The 26,274-nt window shown below is 41.3% G+C and overlaps 1 protein-coding gene across 3 annotated transcripts in view; it reads right to left on the bottom strand.

Annotated features, from left to right (window-relative positions):
- Positions 1-26,274, bottom strand: part of HECW1 (HECT, C2 and WW domain containing E3 ubiquitin protein ligase 1) — a 172,921-nt gene that overhangs the window by 53,905 nt on the left and 92,742 nt on the right. For all 3 annotated transcript variants that reach the window (XM_072153345.1, XM_072153344.1, XM_072153346.1), the window contains 4 exons: positions 16,109-16,184; positions 6,137-6,306; positions 1,669-1,811; positions 1,026-1,126 (listed from right to left, as the gene is read on the bottom strand). In XM_072153345.1, the coding sequence (XP_072009446.1) occupies positions 1,026-1,126; positions 1,669-1,811; positions 6,137-6,306; positions 16,109-16,184 (490 nt within the window). The remainder of the gene's footprint in view (positions 1-1,025; positions 1,127-1,668; positions 1,812-6,136; positions 6,307-16,108; positions 16,185-26,274) is intronic.

Here is a 26,274-nt window from a genome sequence, read left to right as displayed (position 1 = left end):
TATATTAAAAAAACCTAAAAATTCAAATCACCCCCCTTTCCCTAGAACTGATATTAATATTAATAAACAGTAAAAATCATAAACACATTAGGTATCACCGCGTCCGAAAATGTCCGATCTATCAAAATATAATAACGGTTTTTCACTGCGTTTAACCCCGTAACGGAAAATAGCGTCCAAAGTCAAAAATGACATTTTTTTGCCATTTTGGAAAATATAAAAAAATTTATAAAAAGTGATCAAAAGGTAGCACAGTCCTAACAATGATAGCAATGAAAACGCCATCAAAAGTCGCAAAAAATGACACCACCCACAGCTTCGTACACAAAAGTATGAAAAAGTTATTAGCGCCAGAAGATGACAAAATAAAAAAAAAAATTTTTGTACAGGAGGTTTTAATTTTTTTAAATGTATGAAAACATTATAAAACCTGTACAAATGTGGTATCCCTGTGATCGTAGCAACCCAAAGAATAAAGTAGACCTGTCATTTGGGGCACACAGTGAAAGCTGTAAAATCCAAGCCCACAAGAAAACGTCGCAAATGTATTTTTTCACCATTTTCACTGCATTTGGAATTTTTTTCCCGCTTCCCAGTACGCGCCATGGAACATTAAATACCGTCACTACGAAGTGCAATTTGTTACGCAGAAAATAAGCCATAACAGAGCTCTTTATGTGGAAAAATAAAAAAGTTATAGATTTTTGAAGGTGGGGTGTGAAAAATGGAAGTGAAAAAACTAAAAAAGGCCAAGTCGTTAAGGGGTTAAGCACTGTGACCCTCAGTGATCAGCAGAACAAGGGACTGAAATTGAGCACTGGTCACTTCTATGGGGCTGTCAGATGACCATCTAATGCAGACCCATAACTTTCAGTTTCCTGTTATTCCAGTCACTGGTGGCCCCAGCTTTTGAATTCCCAGCGACCTCCAACAAATCTTATGGAACTCCTTTAAAAATTTGCCTGCAAGTCCAGTATATAAAACTAATTTGAAAATGTGTGCCCATGGAAGGAAAAATACTTTACCGGGGTGAATAGATGATGTTATTTCAAATCGGAACTGCAGTTGTCCACTGACATGATCTGTAGGCAGTCGACGGGCAAGGGTATAGCTGACAACGCGATCCCTAGACATAAAATATGACAGTAGTGTCATACAATCTGACTTTAAGGTATTATATAGATACACAAGGAAACATAACCCAATAAGTGTGACTCAATTATAAATTATACTACCAGTCAAGGTCTTAATCAAGGAGGTTTGACAAAGAGCTAGTAGCGCGAAACAGCCTGTTACCTTTTGGAATTCGGCATCCTCACATGTTTGCTTGTCCTTACGCTAAATAAAGTTTGTGGATTGTATCAGCGAGTGCCGTCCTATCCTTGGATTTGAACTATAAGGTCTTAATCAAGTACAGCAATGCATCACCAAAGTATCGCTAGTCACTAGCTCAGAATAGGAAATCCTCTCCATCAATATCCTAGTATGAACATTTAATGGGCAGCAATTCTATAATAACAAAATAACTGAATTGTCAAAAAATAGTCTGTACATAGAGAAAATGAAATGATTTCACCAGCTATATATATCTATTAAATTAATGTATGTTTGATTTGTATTTAGTTACCACACCTGCCTTTCTCATGACAGATGAAATGAAGTACCTACCCAATGGCATGTCGCTCCAAAAGCCTCTGAACTGGCATAGACAGCTTCCCCAAAAATCGTTTGATGATTGGACGACTCTTTGCAAACTTATCCTTTACTTCAATTTCTAGCACATCAGTTGGAAGGGAAACGAAGCTGAACAGCTGTGACAAAATTATATATACAGATCTTAAAGACAATAATAGTTCTTACCTCTATACATTTTGTAACATTATTTGGTTAGATCGCAGAATTAAGCATGCACGACATGTGATGCCACTGCACATCATAAGCAGTTATTTTTCATTTACAATAGTTTCTTGCCTCTGAATCGCACATTTGTTTTAGTGGCTTATTAGGCTTGAAATGGATTGTATTGCCATGTAAATGACAACAGTGCCCATAATTGATCTCCATTCTCAATGCCTCTATCTACAGCTGTTGTCTTGGTCTTCTATTGTAAGATGTAAGGTAAAAATGCAGCCATTGATTACATTATTTTGGTGTATAGTGTTATCATACAACAAAAGCCATTGAAATTGAGGAAAAGTTAGGATTGGCTGCAGCTGTGGTTATACTTGATTGCATCAATCATGCTGAAATTACTCATGGTCCTAAAGAGGACCTATCACACCCGAAAACCCCCCCACCAAATTAGCTCCCCCCTCATCCTGTCCCCAGCCCCTTTATATTTATTGAATTTTTATTAAAATTGTGTTTGCATACTTCGTTTTAAACGATCTGACCTCTTATCAAATAAGAGGTCGGATCGTCGTACAAGTCCACCTAGCAGTCGGCCGTATTCATTAGGGGGGCGGCCGACACACCCCCTCCACGCCCCTGTCAGTCAGGGACCTGTAAGAATCGCCTGCAGCAGCGCATGTCGTCTCTATGTGCAGACAGCGTACCGCTATGTGCTGACAGCGGCCGCAGAGGGGCTTATTCACATTCAACCAGCACTGTGAATAAGCCCTTCTGTGGCCGCTGTCAGCACAGCTCTGCATCACATAGAGCCGGCAGCGATTGCGCAATACATGCGCTGCTGCCGGCGATTCTTACGGGTCCCTGACTGACAGGGGCGTGGAGGGGGTGTGTCGTCCGGCCCCCTTATGAATGAGGTCGCATATTTTAAAACGAAGTATACAAACACAATTTTAATAAAAATGCAATAAATATAAAGGGGCTGGGGACAGGATGAGGGGGGAGCTAATTTGGTGAGGGGGTTTTTGGGTGTGACAGGTCCTCTTTAAAGGAAATCTACCACTTAGAGCACATTGTAAACTAAGGACACTCATATTTAGCTAATTGCGCAGTGATGCAGGGACTTCCCTCCTTTAACCATAAAACTATGTCAAATGTGCAGAAATCGGTTTTCTAATTCATGCAAGTTAGTGCCGGGCGCTGCTGTGCACTTCACCCAGGGCACCCAGTGCTTTTCTTCTCATAATTTATTTATGCCTCCTGCTACTTGCCAGTGACATCACCCAGCTCTCGGGTAACTCTCATCTCCCTCCCAGAGGAGCAGACAACTGCCCTTTAAAGGAAACCTACCACCACGGATCTTCCTATTAAGGTAGATCAGGTTGCAGCTTCCTCTAATGTAGAGTAGTATAGCCCTTTTCAGGGCTAATTCATTTGTGGGCCAGAAATTCTATACATTTTAATTCCCCTAATAACCAAATTTTGTAAAGAGGCCACTGGGGCGTGGAGTAGCATTTTCAGCAAGCAGCTACGAGCTGCACGCACTCTATTGCTAAGCTGGTTCTGCGCATACGCAGAGAGCAGGCCACTAGCTGCGTGGTCTCGGTTCCAAAGACGTGGCTACTGCTCATGCGCAGATCCCAGCCACGCAGACGAGTGCACACAGCTACCGTGAGCTGCACGCTGAAGATGTATTGGTAGGCGGAACGCAAGAGGCTACTGGGGCGTGGAGTAGCCCGCCATGTAGCCTCAGCTCCAGCTACTCCACGCCCCAGTAGCCTCTTTAGAAAATTTGCATACTAGAGAAATTAAAATGCAAATTCGTTCTGGGCCACAAACGAATTAACCCTAAAAAGGGCTATACTACTCTGCATTAGAGAAACCTGCCATAATAAGTAGATACGTGGTGGTAGGTTTCCTTTAAGAGAGCTAGGGCCACCCAGCTATTGGAAACAATCACGCATGTGAGATCGGCTCTCCTTCCCTTCCACAACAGGCATCTGTTTAGCACTGTGGGAGTAAGTGCAGTGAGGAAGCCGACCGCGCATTTGTGAGCATTCGGGAGAGCCGGGTGACGTCACTGGCTCTTCGGAACTGCTGAATCTGAGTAAGGAGGCGTGATATACAAGTAGCAGGAGGGATGAATAAATTATAAGAAGAAAAGAGCTGGGTGCCCTGTGTGACATGCACAGTAGCACCGGAGCTAATTTGCATGTTTTGAAAAGATGATTTCTGCAGAACTGACATTGTTTTATGGCTTTAGAAAAGAAGTCCCTGCATCACTGTGTACTCAGCTACATGTGTGGGTGCTTGGTTTACAATGCGCTTTTTAAAGTGGTAGATTTCCTTTAAATTCACGGGATTACAATGAAGAGCGGGGGGGGGGGGGGGTCATTATATAATTCACAGGAGGTGCAGACTCATTTTAATATCATAATGCAGAGTAACCCCCTACAGTAAATGAGTTATGACCTTCGGTTTGGGGGGATAGATGTGACTGACAGGTTCCCTTTAAATGGTATAAGCATTACTCTGTCACAGACTTATTCCTTACTGATGTTTTACTATGGGGGATCTGTTGCAGGTTGCTTATTTGAAAGGAACATTGACACTAAATTCTTAATGGATGCAGTGTGATTGGCTAATAGTATTTCTGTGGTTGGTAATGTCCAGTCATGCCAGATTCAGGAAATAGCAGTAGTGCTGGCACTGACAAAGCACGGGGTGCACATACTGCCTTAAATATAAATGTTGTCTATTGCAATTAACATCTCAACTGGAAACAATATGAAATATTTAATAGCTGCTCTTTTAATTATCCTCTAAAAGCATGTAGCCCAGGATGCCAGGGGACAGAAAATAGTCAGACTCACCAATTAATGTGCACTCACTGGAAGACATTGTAAGAGAATGATTACTTAAAATTTCATAGAAACAATGCAAACTGACATTTGTGTTTGGTAAATCCCCAAATTACTGCTCAACTGTTGCTATCTGTAATGCGTCTGTTTACTGCGGACCCAAGGCATCATGGTTTTTGTCCACTTACCTGTTGGCAACTGAGGGTACAGTTGTACAGCACACAGACATACCATTAATAGTGACAATGTGGTGGACTTCTATTACAAAATAAACTTAGTGAAACCTAACGCTACAGTCATCACTGCAGAACTGGTCACTGAATGAGAAAATCTGCCAACTAACAAGTTACATGGCACTAAAATACTTACACATTTTCCTCTAGGCAGAAGGACCTTTAACCACCTGACTATCTCCAACTCCAGGAATCTGTGACCCTCACCATTCCCAAGCAATCCATTATAACAAATTATATAACCAATGTCTAATTAACATATTGAGTGCCGAACCTAATGGAAATGATTTTTTGGGAACAGGATGCCTAGAAATTAACTACATATAATAATGGATGCCAAAGTCTGGGTTGGTGGAGTTTAAGTGTTTCGGAAAGCCTCCTTACTTTGTTCAGTGGGGATAATGTATTTTTAATATATTTCACTTAAACTATATGTGAACTATGTGAACATCTTCTGGAGCTGGGTTAAGAGTGTTTGCTTCCGCTATTTGTACATAGGGTGTCTGATCTCTAATACAATATACAGCAGTACTATCCACTGCCCACAGCACCTAAATAATTAACATATGCAATCAGCATCAGAACCGATTGTGAGTGTTAGTGGCGGGGTATTCGCTGTTCAAACACATATTTAGAGAATATTGGTGTGAGCAATCGGCACGATTTTGCATAAATATAAAGTGTAGCATGCTGCCATCTAGTGCACAGAGGCAGTGTCTACCTCTATAGCCATGTATGTACTTTGTGTGTCTTTTATGGGGAAGGTGGTGGGCATGTGTCTCGGAGAGACGAATGAGCTCAGAACATAATTACCCATGTACAAACTACCTGAAATAAATAAGAAGGCCTACTTAAAGGGGTTATCCAGGTACCTCAGTGATGAAATATGCCCTGTATGTAGAGGTCACCACTGAGTCCACCAACAGCATGTAATCCAACAGTAGTCAGACACTGGTCAGATAGGTTTAATAAAGCAGAATAGTGCTTGTATTGGAAAAGCCCTTTAATTAAAAACCAAAATGATTGAGCAGTAAGTAATCTTGGTGACAATAAACGCTAGTAACAAATATTTTGTCAATCATTTGGGGTAAGAATTCTTGGACCACCGCTGTTCTTCTCTTTTGTTATACCTATAATGACATGTGAGAAGATAACTTGTGCTAGGTTTCTCATGCATAAACCCTAGAGACATACCTCTCTTTTCCAGACAGGATTGACGGTATTGCATATGATCTTTGATCTTTTCTCCTGCCCATGGTGAGGGAGTGCAGGGAAGATGCTGTGTTTTCCTGGCTGGATGGAGATTTTTATATACGGGTCTGGATTGAAGAACATCCCTTTTTTTAAACCCAGAGCTTGGAAGTCTTACCATGCAATACAAGTGAAAGTAATGTAAAAGTCACTAAACATATAAGAAACATAGCACGGATATTAACATTACTGTTCTGCACATGGTTTGGTTTTACATAGTAACCTTTAACATGCATCAAAGTGGTGTATTCTTCTTAGGTGTGTTGGCTATGCTGGGTTTTCTCTACAGCCTGACCTGCACTGCAAGAGCATAGAGGGAACGGGAAGGAGAAACTCACTACACACAGCCTTCTGTAGAAGGTTTCATGAGAAATATAATCTCAGCATGTAGACAAACCAATGTAGCAAATAAACTGTGTGCTGGGATCATAGGAACTGATAAATAAGTTTTAAATATGATGCTATGATAATTGGATGTGATTACCACTCTTTTATTTAAAGTGGTGACTCATAAAACCCCTTTAAAATAGACATGGGCTCTGTTGTTTTTAACTAGACCACAGAGATGGAGTCATATTTACTTTTCTTAAGTACTGCTTGCATTATCTATACAAACTTCTACCTAAATGTTTTACACATGGGGACTTGTTTAAATTCCTAATAGTAACAGCAAATCTGTGATATGGATATATTGATTGGACTTTCTCTTCCCTGTTACCTTGTTCAAATTTCTTGGGATATTGATTGAAACCTTTCTTATGCAAGGAACTTTCTCTCAGTGGAAAAAACAGGCTGAATATGACTCAGAACCCAATGACGCAGACTGGCGTAAATGAACTGAACACTACAAGGTAGATACTGAAACTGCATTTTTATGTACATAGTCAACATTTGTCTGTTTTAACTGTAAGTAATGAATAGGATTTATCTGGTTTATTCTTATTAGAATTATAGACACAAACTTGACAAATAAAATTTTACTATTTAAAAAATGTCTGTATTCATCGCAAATAACTTTAGGTTGTATCCACATAGAAATGCAATACTGCAATAGTGATAACAGTGTCTTCACTGTATTCATTTAGCCAATATGAGTCTTCCATAGGGGAATAAATTAAGGGGGTGAAAAGAGTGTGGCCGCTACCAGGTGCAGGAGGTTTAGGGTGCCCATTAGGTGTTACTTTCCTATTTGAAAAGACTAGTACTATAAACCATTATAGTTGGGGGCCTGGCATAGATTTAGCACTAGGGCCCATCAGCTTCAAGTTACACAACTTATCTTTCATATTGGAGGAAATATTATGGAGGAAATAAACTGAAATACAGGTCTCTGCCCTTTTCTCCAACCTGTGAATGCTGGGAGCCCGGAGCCCCTCCGGTTCATTTGCATAATTCCCACTACCCTAACCCGTGCGCAGGCGTCTGCCAAGTATCCCTGCCAGTCCCAACCAATCTGCTGTATCTTCCGCTGCAAAGGCAGGCATGCCTCTTATAATGCCCTATTACCTGGGGGCTCCTTAGGTACCCCAATATGAAGGAACCTAACATCCTCCTTGATTTTAGGGAAACGATGCTAGCCATCTTCACCTTGTATCCTGTTAGTGAAGAGCAGCAGATAACCATCTTGATTGGCCAGTTGCAGGGAGCAGCTCTTCGTGAGGTCAAATCCTGGCCTCCAGAAGAATGTCGGACTGTACTTCTAATACACTGTATGTGAACTAAAACAGTGGTTCTTTGGGAGGAGACAACAGCCCCAAGAGTCCCTCAGAGACTTTTTCCTCTCTTTGCAAGAAGCTTTGGAGGCTATTACACATGTAGAGCCCAGAGAGGCAGTGAATCAGGACCAAACCCTGAGAGAGCAATTCCTTCATGGTGTTTCTAACCACCACAAATGTCAGCTGAAAATGTTAGCTCTTCATCATTCTAACGCTTCCTTCCTAGAATTTAAAGAGATGGCCATTAATGTACTAGAGGAACGACTTCCATCAGAAACACAAGAGGAATCAGCACCCCTGACTGACAAAGAATCTGCCTCAACAGTCTGTTCAGCACAACAGGCCTCCCAATCTCTGATGTCTAAGGAAGTTGCCACCCTAGCGGATCAAGTGTCCTGCTTGACTTACACATTATATCAACTCCTAGAACGTCTTCAACAGTTAGAGGTGTTATCCTGGCAACAGGAACCAGAACTTCCAGCCCACATACCATCTCTACCACCACCTGTGGAACGAGATCAAGAGTGTCATACACCCCCAAGATCTTCAGATTCCGTCTATAGTAGCCCTAGAAGGTCCAGATGTGGATACTGTTACTGGTTCAGGCATCAGGAACATACTTGTCAGCAGCTGAGATGCCAGAAATTGAGAACTGAAGAACCCTCCTCAAATAAAGAATCACCAAATCCCAGAAACTCCACCTGGATGCTCAGGTTTGTAGGTGCTTGCCCCATGGTTCAGGTCACCATCAATGGGGTGACCCTACAAGCTTTAGTTGACACTGGCTCTCAGGTGACCACTATATAAAGCTCGACCTTCGATAGATGCAGAAGAAGAGTCTCGCTATTACAGCCTCCAAAAGCTTACTTACTTATCATTGCTACTAATCGGTTAACTGTACCCATACGCGCTACTGGGAGCCCACCATAACCATTGGAGATACTGAATTATCCAGACTTCTCCCTGTAACTTCTCCCTGGTGTTGGGTACCAATGTCCTCTGCCACTGCTGCCCAGAATTGCTCAAGACTCTCCAGGACTCCTTACCATCCCTGCCCAGTGACTTCAGGAAGGCGATTCAAGAGAGAATGCAAGTCCTAGCAGCGCAGCAGTTTTTTGGCCCTGACGAAAAAATCTGCAGGGTCTGGATCAAAGATCCCCAGACAGTTTACCTGCAACCTGGAACAGAGACATTGGTATGGTGCCAAACCTGTATGGGTGTCCAAAGTCAAGACTTCCAGGCCTTGATTGATCCCTTACGATGGAGATATACCTATTTTGGTGGCCAGAAGCCTGGTGACCGTATCCCGGGGACAAGTCCCTACCCGGCTACTAAACGTGGGAGACTCCCCAGTGGATATAAGATGATATCAAGCTGTGGTCACTCTCTTCAGCATCCACCCCGAAGACTTGGTGGAAACCTCCGTGTCTGCCTCCCAACAGTTGGAGATCAACCGAAGTGCTGAAGGCGAGCCTGCCGAGCAATCCTGGTGGCTGTAGCTCAATATTGGAGATGACGATATCACTTTTGTGGACCAAGTGCAAGGTGTACTCGTCATGTACCACCACCAGGCCTTCAGCAAACACCCGCTGGATTTTGGACAGACTACCCTGATCCAGCAAACCATCTCTACTGGCTCTCATCCTCAAGGAGAGGTATAGGTCAATTCCTCCAGCCTGCTATCAAGAGGTGAACAAGCTGGTAAAAGAGATGAAGATAGCCAATGTCATCCGGGAAAGCCACAGCCCATTGGCTGCCCCTTTGGTCCTTGTGAAAAAGAAAGATGGAACCCTTTGCTTCCGTGTTGACTATAGAAGGATCAACAATTTCACCCACAAAGACGCTTATCCACTGCATTGAATCGAAGAATCCCTTGCGGCCTTAGGTTCAGATGCCTTCTCCACTCTTGATCTGACCAGTGGCTACTGGGAAGTGGCCATGGTGCCTAAAGATAGGGAGAAGATGGCCTTCACTACCCCAATGGGACTATTTAAGTTCAACAACATGCCCTTTGGCTTGTGCAATGTCCCAGGCACGTTTCAGGGGTTAATGGAGAGATGTTTGGGACACAGAAACTCCTAAACCATCCTACTATACTTGGATGACATCATCATTTACTCCACCTGTGAAAGAGAAGTTGAAAGATTATCTGGTGGCCTCCTTCTTCACCGTCTTCACTGACAACAACCCTTTGGCACATCTGAACACTGCCCGTCTTGGGGTACTGAAGCAGCGGTGGGCCTCCAAGCTGGCCAATTTCAATTTCACAATCAAGTATCTGGTTGGAAAAATGAATGACAATGCCGATGCTTTCTCCCATCTCCCTGACTATGATTATGCCACCTAGGTAATGTGTTCTTGGACAAATTTCAGGCCTTGGTGCAAGGAGTGGTAAACAGGACATGACAACACACCATTTCTCATGGTTTAAGGGCAATAGCTACCAACAGTAGTGTACTCATGTATGTATTTAGTCCGACACAAACCCCAGTTCCAATAGCCAAGACCGTGGGCAGCTTGTCCTTAACACACTATATTTGCTGCCCATAGCCTTAGCCCAAAGTGAATTGTATTTTTACCCCATACAAGTCTGTAGTGTGCATGGACCATCCGAAGGCTGTGTACTACGTCCGGCCCCAGCCCTTAAATCCTTCAGGGCTATAGCCGAGCCTTAGACGGCTTCTTCAATTACTAAGAGGGTATGCAACACCCCTGCAGATGCAAAGGGTTAAGTAGGTGTTGTGAAAGGGTCACTCTCCATGTAAGAAGCTGTAACATTGGAAACTTAGTAATTGAAGCTTGAAGCCACTGCCTGGTAAGGCAAGAGTTAACAATGTGAAATGTTAACAACCAATAATATCCTCTGTAAAGCAAGCTGGAAACTGATTGGAGAGTGCTACCACCTGACCAAGGAAGTATATAAACCCCTGGTGGGCGGGACCTCAGGAGGAGAGTGAGAAACTCCATCTTGGAGCAGATGTCAGCTCCAGTGAGCAGCACATGTCAGTGCTGCAACAGCCAGTGTCCTAATACCAGGAACCACCGGTGCCTCAGGCCCCTGCCTAGCACCCAGGACAAGTCAGGAGACTTAAGACCCAGAGCTGAGATCCACCACCCCGACTCAGCTCCATCTCTACCAGCCCAGCCTGAAGCTACCACCAGACTACGTGCAACCTCTCTGTGTACTAGCTCTCCATGACTCTTCCAGCTTTCTAAATCTGCTGCTATCGTTTGGCTGTTGAATAAAGAACTGTAAATTTAATTGCAAGACATTGCCTCCGTCTAATCCCTGGATAAGGCTGCTTACCATCACAGGACTCCCATCCATCACCCAGGGATTCATACTACATACACCTCAGGGGTTGCTCCAGGGAGGAACCATTGCATCAGCCTCTCCCTCAAATTTCTTGCAAACACCACCTTCTGGAGACCTGGCAGGCTGTAGTTCAGCCCTCCGGTCCCCATACCAAGCAGCTTGACCACACCATGCCAAAGGCTGCACTCGCCGGCCACATCATGGAGCAGGGACTATAGCATACTCATGATGCGTACTCTCACTCTTCTCCTTATCAGCTGAGGAGTATAGCAGTAAAATACACGCTACAGTGTAATATACTAGTAGCCCCAAAGTATGCACCTAGCCTTGATCAAGACATTTGATACATTTATAAGGACGAGGGACAGTAATCAAGACAGATTCATACGTAACCCACATCTAACGCCACATTTTGAATTGACTGATGAAAACAGTGCAGCATCCACACTGGCACCTCGAAGCAGAAGATTAACACTACTATGGGCTCTGGGCTGTATGAAAATTGTAGAACCACTCCAGTCTCATTTGTTTACAGATTTGATATTCCCTACATACATACTGATAATATCCTAAATGAAGTAAGGTCATTCATGTATAATTCGTTAGGGGACTATGCACTATGCTCAATGGGGCAAAGGTATGAGCATTATCTAAAATGAAAATTGTGTGTGTTGCCAACAGCAACCAATTAAAGTGCAACTTTCATGACTGTATTGTGATAATAAGACTGTGCCATGACTGCTTGATTTGGGCGTAATAGTCAGTTTTTGTTATTGCCGGTTGTAAAAATTTCACATTACAAATTTAGCAATTTATAGATTAAAATCTGTGACTCAGGATGTACCCAACAAGTTTTTTCTCTAGTTCTACCTTCCCCTAGCAATAGTATTTACACTTTCTACTGTCAGGGGTTTGGTGCTTAAAGCAAGTATCATTGCTCAGGAACATTATGAGCTACAGGATTCCAGCTGAGTAAATGGTGCCATTAAAGAGGCAAGGAGAGGGCTCACCCGCTCAGTCATCTCCATATATGGTGGTTGTTTGCTGCATTATGCAACAAAAACCTGACATTTACACCCACAAATAACTGTGGCAATAATCATGGGTTAACAATTTAAAGGAAATCTACCATTAGGAATCTAATATCAGGAGTAGACCTGATGGTAGATTCCTCTTGCCTGCCTATGTCCTAATCAGAAAACATAGCCTAACTTGTTAAAAACCATTATTTTAGAAATATGTAAATTAACTGCGGGGGCTACTAGGGTGTGGAGAAGCCTTAGCTTCCAGTGTCCGGCCAGGCAAGTACACGACCCAGTAGCCTCTGCAGTTAATTTACATATTACTAAAATAGTTTTTAACAAGTTAGGTTAGGTTCCCGGATTAGCAAATTACAGATTAGGGCAGAGCCAGGTAGGAGGAATCTAACATAAGATCTACTTCTGATAATAGATTACTCATGGTTGATTTCCATCAAATACTGGCATAAATTGGGGGTAGAAATACATTGTTATGATAACTGGGAATCTCTATGAGAGTCCCAGGCCTATCATACATCGCTCTTAATCAGACCCTGTTGGAGGCAGTAGCATTTAAGCATATTTTATGAGCAACACGTCCTTCCATGCTGCTGGTTGCTCATAGACAGGGCAGGGCTCTGTGTCTGTATTTAGCAGAGCTGTTGTGTGTGAATGGATTTATGTACCAGACATGTGTTAAAAAAAGGCCAAAACATTTTCATATGTTATATGTCCCAAAATGCTCATTGTATAAAAAAATAAAAGTAATTATTCCATGCAGTAACCCCCATAAAGGAAAATAAAGAAAAATAATGTCCAAATGTCAGAAACACCAGTTTTTCACCATTCCGACACACATAAGAATTGAAATAAAAAATTATCAGATGGTTGTACAGTCCCCAAAATACTACCATTGAAAATGTCAGCCCATTGTGCAAAAGATGACACCTTGATGCCCCATGTCTTATGAGGATATTCACACACATTTACTGAAATGAGATTGCAACTGTATAAAGTAATTGCCAGACAAAGTTGCAGCTAAGCCAAAGGAACTAACCCCATCATGTATGGTACTGCTTTCAATAACCATGCAATATTATATTCCCTATTCTATAGTCTATTATTCAGTGATAATTGGATTTTTCTATATATCCTGTTATAAATTCAAGTGGCTCTGCACTGATTACACTAAGCAAATGGTCTTGGGATGTAAATAGAGGAACTAATTGAATCTGGAATTTATATATATACATTGGGGAAAAAAGTGCAAGAGTTCTGTAATCGACATCATAGTCAGACCTCAACTATAAGAGACAAAATGAAAAACAAGTATTTGGTCAATAACAAAAGTTAGTCTCAATAATCTGCTATTTATCCTTTGTTGGCAATGAAAGAGGTCAAATATTTTCTGTAAGGTATTCTATGGGGTCGAGATCTGGAGACTGGCGACCCCACTCCAGGACCTTGAAGTGCTTCTTACACAGTCTTTCCTTTGTTTCCCTAGCGGTATGCTTGGGATCATTCTCATGCTGAAAAACCAACCATGTTTCGGCTTCAATGCTCTTCCTGGTGGAAGAAGGTTCTTACTTAAAATCGCACAATACATGGCCCCATTCATTCTTTCATGTACATGGATTCACTCTCCTCCAAATATGACGAGTTTTGTTTTTACCAACAGTTCTACTTTGGTTTCATCTGATCATATGACGTTCTCCCAATGCTCTTCTGCAACATCCAAATGCTCTCTAGCAAACTTCAGTTGGGTTGAAATATGTACGTCTGGCACTGCAAGATCTGAGTCCCTGGTGGTGTAGTGTGTTGCAGACTGTAGCCTTTGTTACATTGGTCCCAGCTTTTTGCAGGTCATTCACTAGGTGCCCCCATGTGGAGTTTTGCTCATCGTTCTTGTTATCATTTTGACCCCATGGGTGAGATCTTGCATGGAGCCCTATTCAAGGGAGATTATCAGTGGTCCTGTGTCTTCCATTTTCAATTATTGCTCAGGTCTGTGAGTGCCAGATATTTCCCACCATAAGTTTCAAATCAATTCTTCACAAATCAAAGTGATTTTCTGGATTTGTTTACACATTTTATCTCTCACAGTTAAGGTCTACCTATGATGTCAATTACAGACCTCTCTCATCTTTTTAAGTGCCAGAACTTGCACAATTGGTGGCTGATTAAATTCATTCCCACACCACTATGTTCAACCACTTTGTTGAATTTTTTTCAATAAATGACCCACTTGAAAAAAAATTCATGATTATCTTCATTTTATCGGAAGTTTAACACTGCTACATCTGGGGTAGGGCTTTATAAAAGTAAAAGAATGAGTAAGTCCAGAATTAAGAGATAAATGACAGGTTATACTGATTAATTCCCCACAAATAATCTTACTCAGCCCCTCCCTTCTCTAGAATATACTGCTCACAGATTAAACAACATTTCTACATTACAGGTTTTCTCTAAATATGGGTAGGCTAATGTTTGCATTGTTTTCGGTCTTTGCCAAAAAATCTTCACCATTTGTCTACTACAGCCTGCACATTTTCACCACCATGACTAGCTGCTTTGTTCACAGAGAAATCTATCAGAGTATGCTATTGGCCTTCACTCTGGTCTCCAGCACTCATAAATGCCCTTTAAAGGCATAACTAAATTTTTGACCAAATTGCTAAATCAATTCTAGAGATGATGATAGTAAACTACGTAATATACTTTATTACAAAATGTTCAGATGCACTTCTTTTTCCCTTGCCTTTCTTCCTTAACCGGGCACTGTGTACTACAAAGTGTACACGTATTACCACGTGTTCTATTCATTATTGAAATAAAAAGTTTCAGTTATGCTAAAGTTATATTCTTATCAATTTTATATGCTCCGTTATTTATTTCAGATGGCTGTATATGTCTATAGTCATAAGTGTCATTATAGACACAGTAACCCAGATTTATCAATAGTGATGCAAACTGCACTAGATGACGAAAATAACTGATGCACTCAGTTTAAGCGTGTTTGGCGCATACAAGGTGCACCAGATTACAGACAGTCCCCGGGTTACATACAAGATAGGGTCTGTAGGTTTGTTCTTAAGTTGAATTTGTATGTAAGTCAGAACTGTATATTTTATCATTGTAGCTCCAGCCCAAACCTTTTTGGTCTCTGTGAAAATTGGATTTTAAAAATGTTGGGTTGTCATAAGAACCAGGATTAACACTAAAGTTTCATTACAGACACCTGTGATAACTGTTATGGCTGATCATTGTAGCCTAGGACTAAAGGACAATAAATTACCAATATCCAGAGGTCCGTTTGTAACCAGGGGTCGTATGTAAGTCGAGTGTTCTTAAGTAGGGGACCACCTGTATTGAAGATCGTGCGCTGGCATGAAGTGTTCATTTCAGAACAAATTTCTGCACATAAAGGGGCAATCTGGTGCCAATTTGGGCTGCGTTCCGCATTTACTACCGCAACTCGTCCATTAAAATAAATATACCAAAAAAAAAACAAAGTATTCAGTTTAAGCACAATCGGTGTGTGCAGGGTGCGCCAGATTATTAAAGACCTCGCACCAGTCATCAATAGTATGGTACACTGCAGTTTTCATAACTATTCATAAATCTGTCCCAATATATTGTATATGTGTTGTTTTAGCCTTGCAGGTCTAGAAGGAAGGAACCTGATACCTTGCGATCAACTGGAATTGTAAGTAATAGTAGTAATAGTATGAGCCTGATCGTGCAAGAGGAAGATGTATGCTGTGACAAAATACCAAGAACTTATTAATAGATTTGCACAATAACATACTATTATAACCATAGCACTTAATAAATTGACAATTTGCACAATATATTTAATATTTACCTGATAAAGTAAAACTGATGAGTCTGCGGCTGCCTTGCCCATGTGATGCATCTTCAGTGTTAATGCTTTTAAAAATCTATAAAAAAAAGATGTGGCAGATTGGTGTCAATAACATATTAGTTTCCATTAGTGCTATTCTTCTAGACTAAATCAATATGGGTCAATAGCACTGTACCATACCCTGCCATTAGTAGACGCAAAGCATGAGTGTTCTAATGCTTCTACATTCTACAGAGACAGAGTTTCTTTTTTATTTCTTATACATCTACTTCTAGACTAAGCAATATGTTAAATGCAATCATATATCCATAGACATGGTCCTCTAAGGTGTGCTCATTATATGACCAATTTCTCCTACTTTGTTATCAGTAGTATTATTTCTTGAAAATATTTGATTCAGGATAACAAGGGCTATCTCTGATCATAGAACTCTAGATCAAATATGTACTAAACAGCAATGACAATAAATGCTGATTGAATAGTATTAGAGAACCTAAACCAAAAAATATGTTTATATCTGGGCCAATCATTGTGGGTTCAGGCCCCTATAACCCCAACATGGACTTCAGCTCACCCAAAAGCCCATTACCCTGTCATTTAACAACAGTGATTGCTGTTTTGATCGCAGCATTTGAGGAGTTTGGGTTCGGCCCAAAAATCAATGGATCCACTCATCATTAATACTGATACATCCATGAAACATCTTAAGAAATACTACTGAGAACAACACCAACACACATGCATGTTGTCTATTAATAAGGGGGAGATGCTACTACAGTATGGAGCTTATTCAACTACACAACATAAGGATTGTGTATTCGGCTAGGCTACCTTACACATCATGCTGGTTGACATGAGAATTATTAAACACATTTATAAAGTACATGTTACCTATAGAGTAATGGATACCATAAAGTGGTTATACAGCTTTAGGTTACATGCACATGTATGTGTGCAATATCCAGGCTGAAAACTACAGTCCGTGTGCACCCTGCCCATGTCCATTCAACTGTCCGGCTCAGTCAAGCTGCAGTGAGACAATGGGGAATGAGACCCAGCAGCAATTTGTCCATCTAGTAAACAGTCCAACACACTTTTGTGTTCATGAGACCTTAATGTGCTTAAATAATAACAATAACATATATATTCTACTATTAACTGTATAGCCAGCATCTGATTGGATGCCATAGTTTAGTGAAAATTTCTATCTTTTGGCAACAGAGATAAATACATTTTCTCCAAAGCCACTGAAAATATGACCACCATAGAGGGTTATAAATGAAGAGGTGTTTGGCCCTTGTATTTGCCTTATTTACAACAGCAAAAATCGTTAAAATTTAAAACATACCGTTTAACTGATATGAGCTAAAAATAGATCCAAAACAAATGTGTCAAAAAAATATAACACCCATAACCACACAACAGGGATATTCTTTGCCTTATTTACAACAGCAAAAATCATTAAAAGTGAAAACATAATGTTTAACTGATAGGTACTAAAAATAAAAAATAATATAACACCCATAACCAAACAATAGGGATAGTGTTTCCCTTAAAACAATATGCAGATATAGTGAAAATTGAGATTTATACTGACAACATTCACATGAATGTCTGGCCTCTTGATTTGTGTTGACTGCTATGTTTGCATTTCATGCATTAGCGTGCCTTGAAGGGCTTACGCAGTGCCAGTATGCATGTCACATAAACAGATGTAAAACAAGGTCGTGCTGGGCATGATTCGGTAGCCATAGAATGCTATTTTTGTCTTTCTGTAGTTAATCTCTCTCTTGGCTGAAATCTTGCTAAGAGTATTCCCTAACAGCCGCAGTGCTGAATAGGAACATTTTTCTGCAGTACTATATAGTCAACTCCTGAAGCAGAACCAGGATTTAGCATTTTGTATACATATTAGACGCTTAAAGCCGCCTATGGACATGGATATGATGAAATGGACAAGTAAAAGGTGGTTACATAGATTTATACAACTGACCGGAAAATCCCAAGATAATCTACAGTGTTCTGATATAAAGAGACTCATGCATGGCATGGAAGGCCAAATGCTAAGAAAACAATTCTCCAATCAGTACACATTGTGGATAGATTCTGATAAGAGCAATAGTATGTATAGGTCATATCAGCCTTTCTCTATGTGCTCAGAGACAACATAGGAAGAAGACCTTGCCTGGACAGCTGTGATAGACAGTAGGAAATTTATACGATGAGAGGGGTAGCAAATTGTGCCTGTTCTCTGACATGAGCCTGGGGGACCCCTGCAACTAATGACAGATTAATTATTTCTTATATATTGCAAGGTATGGCCCTGAAATACATTTCAGGGTCACAGAGCAAAAACCATGCTAGTCTTCTGAATAGCAGAGCTTTGTACCCTGGACACATGAAGTACAGTGTATAACAATGTGCCATGAAATCAATACAGTAACTAGAAAAACCATTACTGGTTCTATGTTCTCTTATTCCATATGTCTCTTATAACCTGTTGTCTGTTAAAGAGAACCTGACAACTGAAATTGACCCAATAAACCACTACCAGTATATTGTCAAGCAGCTGAACACTTTCCAGAATGTGTTTCTTTCATGATCCAGTGTGGTGACATCGTTCAGAAAATCTACTTTTCGGGAGATGTAAATTGGTTCTATAAAGTCACAGAGGCGGGGTTGTAGTACCGAAGTCAAGCTCTCACTGTAATTGATGATCCTACATCCAGAGACATTACTAACCAGATATCCTGAAGTCAGAAGCATGGTATCAGTCACAGAGGAGGAGGCATTCAGTGTTCTACTACTTGACTTCAGTGCTAACCTCTCCGCCTTCTTTATACAACCAATTTACATCTCAATTCAAAGTTTATTTTCTGGATGAGGTCATCACACTGGGCCATGAAAGAAACAATAACTAGAAGGTTTTTCGCTGCCTGACAGTATACTAGTAGTGGTTTATTAGGCCAATTGCTGATGACAGGTTCCCTTTAACGTTGTATTCGGATCATCTGAGTAACATCATGGAAATGAGTGCTGAGTGGGTGAGTACTTTATTACTATGTCTGCTCACAGGTTATGGCACTATGCATGTTTACACAGTTGGCTGAATCCTCAGGATTGGATGTCAGCACAAATGGAGCAGAAGCAAATGTTGGTATATCTGCGATGGAGAGCAAGTGCCCTGTAAATATGATTGTAAAGCTCAAAATCTTTCCTAATTATTCTGACAGCTGCCTAGAATATCTAAAGCCCTCTGTGCCAGGATGACAATTTGTATACACGGTGCTCATCCAAGATTCACAGTGAATGTATCAATATGATTTCCACAAAAGGGATTATTTCAAATCACTCATATCTATATAAACACCAGCAGAACTCTTTAGCTGACTGCCAGAAACAAATTTCAAGGCATGAAAACATCTACTGTGCGCTGGCAAGTATGACATAAACTTTGTTATGCAATGAAAATAAAGGTCGCAAATATAGAGAGGCAGAATTACTGTCCATTGTTGTCATGTAAAAAAAGTTTTCATCCAAAAGAGTGCCGGACCTGACTGCTGGTTGTATCTGGTATTACAGGGAAGATCTATAGAAGTGAACAGCACTGTGTCAAAGTACCTCAGTTATCCTGTCATGCAAAGGCTTGACTGGGCATTTACATGCAGTTTCATTAATCTGCCATATACATACATTTCTTCAATTAGATGTTATTTAAAAAATTTACCTGTGAGAAGATAATTTCTCATAAAAAGTCATATTTAGTAGTCAAATGGTTCCTTTAGAAACAAGACTGTGTCCTTGGATACGGCCACCATCCTGTGGTAATGATCGCTGAAGCCAGGTGGTCAGGCAGGACTCAATAGTGCATGTCCGACCATCGCTGCCAAAGTATGAGGTAGTCATATCCGAGGAAGACATCTCGTATCTAAGGGGCAACATGGCTACATTTATGAGAAATTATCTTCACACAAGAACATTTTTTTAATAACATCCAATTGAAGAAATGTTTATATATGGCAAATCAATTATATAAATGTAAATGTCCAGATGGGAATACAGAGGTAGTAGCCATAGCAGCTGCTACGGGGCCTGCAGGGTCAGGTGTCCCTGGAAACTGACCTGACACACTAAAAACACTGCATATTTTCCACAGGACACACCTGAGCCAGCAGCTACGTTGAAAAATTCTAAGAATAGCAGAACACCAGAACTAGGAATCTATTATCTCTACTGCTGTCTCCTTTCCTTATATGGTCAACATCTGGTATAAGAAAATTATTAGTGACATCATCTGAGGTACTTTAGCAAATTAATAATAGCAAACTGTACCCCATGCATGTATCTAACCACATGAAGTCAAAGCAGCTTCCATAGACTTCTACTCCTCTCCATCCTCCATGGAAACTGCTGTGATTTCATGTAATCTGCCAGGATTCAGGGGTAGTGGACCCAGTGTAGCACCGCAAGCAATGACATAAGCCAACACCTGGGAGCGGTATCTAAGTGGCACACGGTTTTCACCAGAGCCCGCCGCAAAGGATAAATGCACAGGGCACAGAGCACAGCTTTTTCAATGACATTAGAGCATAAAGATCTGGCGGGGCATAAGGGAAGAGCCTGGCTATTTATTGAGCTGCCAGGGAGCCAATTAGCGGCAAGCGGGCCCTTTAAATCTCGCAGAGCCAGCACGGGTGTGCACTAGGAGGCGGAAATGCACGCTGGACCACGGGAGTCGCTGCTGGATCGTAGAGAGGTGAGTGAGACCACAGACATGGAGGGGCACACAGAGGAGCACGGATGCACCTGCGACCCGAGACATGGCTCACAGGGACACCCATGACATAATCACATGCACGGTGTACAGTTTGCTATTCTTAAAAGGCTAAAGAACCATCAATTATGTCACTAGTCAAATGTCATGAATGTAAAACAAGGCACTGTGTAAAAAAATTTACACAATATTTCCCATCCGTACATAAAGCTTCATATGTCTGTAGTAGAAAATAAGCATACGGTCTTTAAGTACAAGGAGGCAGGATTTGAAGAGACACAGAGCTGTCAGTAAGAATAATGGGGCAGGGTTCACTGGCAGAGGAGAGAGGAGAAGAGTCACAGATACCAGACATGAGTCAGAAAAGCTAATTTGCATATCTTAAAAAATAGTCTGTCGTTAAGGTACAGTGTCTCACTGGCAACTAATTTAAGGTGATATGGGAGAACTTGTAACTCTTTATCAGCAGGCATTGTTAGTCAGTGTGGTCAAAATCTAGTGACAGGTCCTCTTTAAGACAAAAACAAATGGAAGTACAAAATACAAAACTACAGTGATCAGGAGACAAGCGAAAGGATAAGATTGCATGAGAGTGAGTATATACATATATGTGGATGAGTCTATAAACGTATGATGTGTGTATTCTGTATGTGCATGTATATGTGATGTGTATATTCTCTATATGTGTGTTTATATATGATGTGTACATGCTGTATATGTATATAGTGTACAGTGTATATAAACTGTACATGTGTGTATATATGCTGAATGTCTGTATTGTACTGTATGTGTGTGTATATGTAATGTGTATATGCTGTATGCTGCACGGATGCATCTGGTTTGTGCCAATCACTGCATTGGCTGCCTGTCTCCTCCCGTATTCACTTTAAAATAATAACCCTCATCCACAAAGCATAATGGTGTACATATCTATTTCTCTTCTCTCATCTCATTCCTTCCCATGCTCTTCGATCTGCCAGTGACATTAGATTAATCTCTACCTTAATTCAAACCTCTCATGCACTTCTCCAGGACTTCTCCCGAGTTGCTCCAATTCTCTGGAATGCCCTTCCCTGGAGTACTACCCATCTCTTTTGGCAAGCCTATCACACTCGCTAACTGCATGAAATGTCAATTCTCCCTTTACTAATCCATCCTATATCCTATCTCCCATGTGTTATCCGGCAAACAGCAGATATTTACCAAGCTCCAGGCTTCTCTGTAGTCTTTTTCACCTTGGACCCTGTAAATAAGATGGCGGCTGATGGCTGGTTCAAGCAGCAGGATTTTTATTTATTAAATTATTTATTAAATTATTTTATATTGTTCCCTTTATATTTTATATTGTTCCCCATTATACAAGCTCTTGTGTCAACACCCTCATCCTCATAGTCTGTAAGCTCTTGTGAGCAGGGCCCTCACTCCCATTGTTTGATATGAATGTTTGCCAAATTGGGGTGTGCAGCTAATGCGGCCAATCCTGTCTACTAGCCATGGCGGACACTACAGGCCAATCGCAACCATAACTAGTAGGTAGGGTCATCAATTTGCTGGATTGGATGCACAGCCATAATATGTCTGCGTCTTGCAGGTCGCACTCGAACCCAGCACCCAATCTTAAAGAGAAACTTACTTATCTCTAATAGTAGCCTAACTGAACCCCTTAGGTAACTATGTAATAAATATCAAATTTCTAATATATACGTTTTAATACTATTATGCAGGTTATAAGCAGATTCCATTTTCTGGAGCATCTTCACGCATGTTGGCTATTTTTTGCAAGATTACTTGTACTACTTTTGTTTGTATTGAAATGATGGATCTTTTATAAATTTTCTTATAAATTGAAATTTTCTCATGTGTATTTGGTATGCAGGATATGTGATCTTTGATTTTTATTTTGGGGGGTCATTTAGGGTATGGCAATGCCAAACATATGTTTATTTATTTTTTTAACATACAAAATATAATCATTTTTATATTAAAAACTATTTTACTAATGTGTGTAGGGTGTATTATGATCTTTTGATTGCTTCTATAATGCACTGGTATACTCAGTATACCAATGTCTTATAAACTGTCAGTTCTAACTGACATCCTATTAGGACATGCCTCTGGCACTTCCTACCTGGCATTAATTGAAAGAAGACCTGGGGGCCTTCCTACGGTCCATGGCTGCTATGACAACCATGGGCAACCCTCAACCATGTCCCTTCCTTCTCCATACCATATAAACAGCACTGTCAGGATTGAGAGCAGCAACTTATTATGCCACAACCACAGTTTACACTGAGCATGACCATTAGAGCAGCAGCCTGGTAGACTGCCAATGCCCGTCCCCTGCAGTGTTTAGGCTTCTGTTAATGCATGAATATTGGACGTAATTATAAATCTGAATGAGGCAGCTTAAATAAAGAGAATATAGATACACAGGTGGACACAGCAGATTTACTCAAAATAAGGCAACTGGAGTAGTGTTTGGTTAAAGAGGCAGGACCCCAGGCCAAGACCATCACTAGGGTCAGCAGATAGCAGGGCCTGGGTGCTGGCATTCAGTGACAGGGCAAAGGCGGATTTGTTGATGTACCATACAGTCAGAGAAATCAATTGCATCTGAGTCTTTAATACACAGATGCAATTGACTGGCCTCTCCATGCTCTAAGGATGCAGGATGCAGGCTGGCATGATGCATGTCTCCGCACTGAAAACACTGTGGGGGATATTTATCAGGACCGCACCGCCAGTGGCGCAGAGGCCCTGAAATAATCGCAAATGCTAGCTTATTGCTAGCTTTTGCGATTATTTTTCACAATCCGCCACCTTCACGGCCGGACTGGAGTGGGCCGGTGCGGGGCGTTACTGTCCCCGCGCCTGCGCACTCGCTGCTGCCGGCGACTTTTCATACGTGAAAAGTCGCCGGTTGCGTTTTTTTCTACGCCAGGCCCTGCCAGCGTAGCACGAGCGCCAGCGTATGATAAATATCCCCCTGTGTGTCTGTGGGCAAAAGAACTGGTTGAAGAGAAGTTTGGGTGCACTGGACCTGAGGTGGGTATAACTTTTTTTTACTGGCCACATTCATTATATAAATTAGCAAGGAAAGCTATATGTGGGGAAACTGTATATGGAGAAGCTGTATATAATTAGCTAGGCTTAGTCCACTGGGAAGGTTGTATGTAATTAATCCTTGGGGGGACTGTATACAAGGAATCCAGTAGGGGATGTATATAATGAATCCTTGGGTAGCTGTTGTATAAAATTGATCCATGTGGGGACTGTATATAATGAATCCATGGGGGGGGGTGTACATAATGAATCCATGGGTAGGGGCTGTATATAATTAATATATGATTAGGCTCTATAAAACCTAACCATTAGGGGATTGTATATATTATAACCAAGAAGGGGCTGTATATAATGCCACAATGTTAGTTCACTGCCAATGGGCCCACTGAGGCTCTGTAGCCCAGCATCCTAAGGAAACCTGCAACCGGCCCTGATAGAACCCTTGCATGACAGCCTGCAAGTGCGTCTCTTCTATATTCTGTCACGTGATGCAGGAGCACATAATATAGCTTACAAATGCATTTTACAAAATCAACTCATTTTCTCAAACAGTACATATCATGTCTTGCAATATAACAGTAACATAAATATTACATATATCAGTTACACAATAGGCAACATAATAAAAGCAACAGGCTAAAAAATAATGGTTAGTACAGTTTTTAGGTGGATTTCAGCCATCAGGTTTCAACCCTCTTAAAGAGATGGCATCAGGGTAGTTATTGCAGAACAATAAGATTGGTCTCTGGGCAATGATGAAGGCCAGTAGCTCCTTTGATGCCACAGTCAATCCTGTCAGCAGCATCCTGTCAGGTTTTTTGAGAAGGGGGGGTCTTCCAGTTTCTAGACCATCAGTGATATGATACGTGATATGCTGACGATTTACTACAGAGGCTGAAAACTTCACAAAAGGTCCCTCACTAGCGATCAACCGTACACTCAGCATACTAGGTGCAGATTTATCAGAGTCAAGGAGGGGCATGAGGGACCCATGCCTGGTGGCAGAATGGGCTGCCATCAGATGCTCCTGCGCACCACCTATAGCCACAACCTTAATCGGCGCCAGGCAAACCACCAGTAATTGCAATTATTTCCGCCCTTCATGCCTTCTCTATGCCAAGGGGGTGTTGCCAGTGGTGGAGTGGACACTCTTCATAATCTGCGCACTTTCACGACAGTTTAGCTGGGCCCGGTATAGAATTGTACACTGAAGAACATCAGGCTGCATGCGCTTTATTATACACCGGCGCTCATGTAAATCCATCATTATCTCTATGTTTATGTGGTATTATAAATTGATGAGAAAAGCGTGGAGCCTAACAGCAAGGAGCTTTACTGAAGAGTAAATTTGTTATCATTGCCCTATTTTCACTGCCCGGTTTGCCCTAGTAGATCTGTAAAACATTATTTTTCCAGTATCAATTTTGTTCTTGTACCACTAAATGATAACATTTATTTCTTATTGCCAAGTTTTGATTCCAAAATTATAATCAGAATAATGTAATATGTGATTACTGTGATTACTGGTATGTGAGAATCGCATCGTGCATAACTCTGAAGATTAAAACGTGTGTTGGGATTAGTAATTTTCTTTTAGGAAAGGACCAGGAAGAAGAGGGATTAATGTTTTGAGCATGATTATTATAGAGATTTTATGGGATTAGTAATATCAGACAGGTGGCTTTCGATTTGCATATGTTCTGTTCTAGGAACATTTCGAGCATACTCCATAGACTCAAATGGGCAGCTAAACATTTTATACTTTTTCACAAAATAACAAGTGACCAGCTCTCTCCAGGACAGTTTACGTATATAATTGATTACATTATTTATCCTGCTTCACGGACTGAATTCACTCCAGGGGACAGGAGTTCCTGCTTCCCCGATATGCAGGCACTGCATTGGCACTGCTATTTAGCGGGGAAGCTTCGTATATCAATATGGTGCTGGAGTCCCATCCCCAGTAGTGGGTTCAGTCTGTGAAGCAGGACACTGCACAATCCATGGTTCACAGACTGAACTTGGTGGCTGTGAAGCTGCCCTCACTCTGTAGGTCTCCAATTCCACCTGTTCTAGTCTTACACAATGTACTAAAGCAATATTCTCCCATTCATAGGGGGATATTTATGATAAAATCCCCACCCCTCAGGCACCGCCAGATACATCAAGAGGCATAGATCTTGCCCCACACCAACCCACCCCCTCGCTGATCGCTTCCCCTTCACTCCCCTCCACACCGACCCCCCCCCCCCCCGGGTGTGAAGATGGGATAAAGAGGATAATAATCGCAACAGCTGGCGGTTTGCTAGCAATTTCGATTATTTCAGGG

Source organism: Engystomops pustulosus, chromosome 5 (genome assembly GCF_040894005.1).
Source record: "Engystomops pustulosus chromosome 5, aEngPut4.maternal, whole genome shotgun sequence".
NCBI classification, from domain to species: domain Eukaryota; kingdom Metazoa; phylum Chordata; class Amphibia; order Anura; family Leptodactylidae; genus Engystomops; species Engystomops pustulosus.
This window is presented reverse-complemented; position numbering and strand designations above follow the sequence as displayed.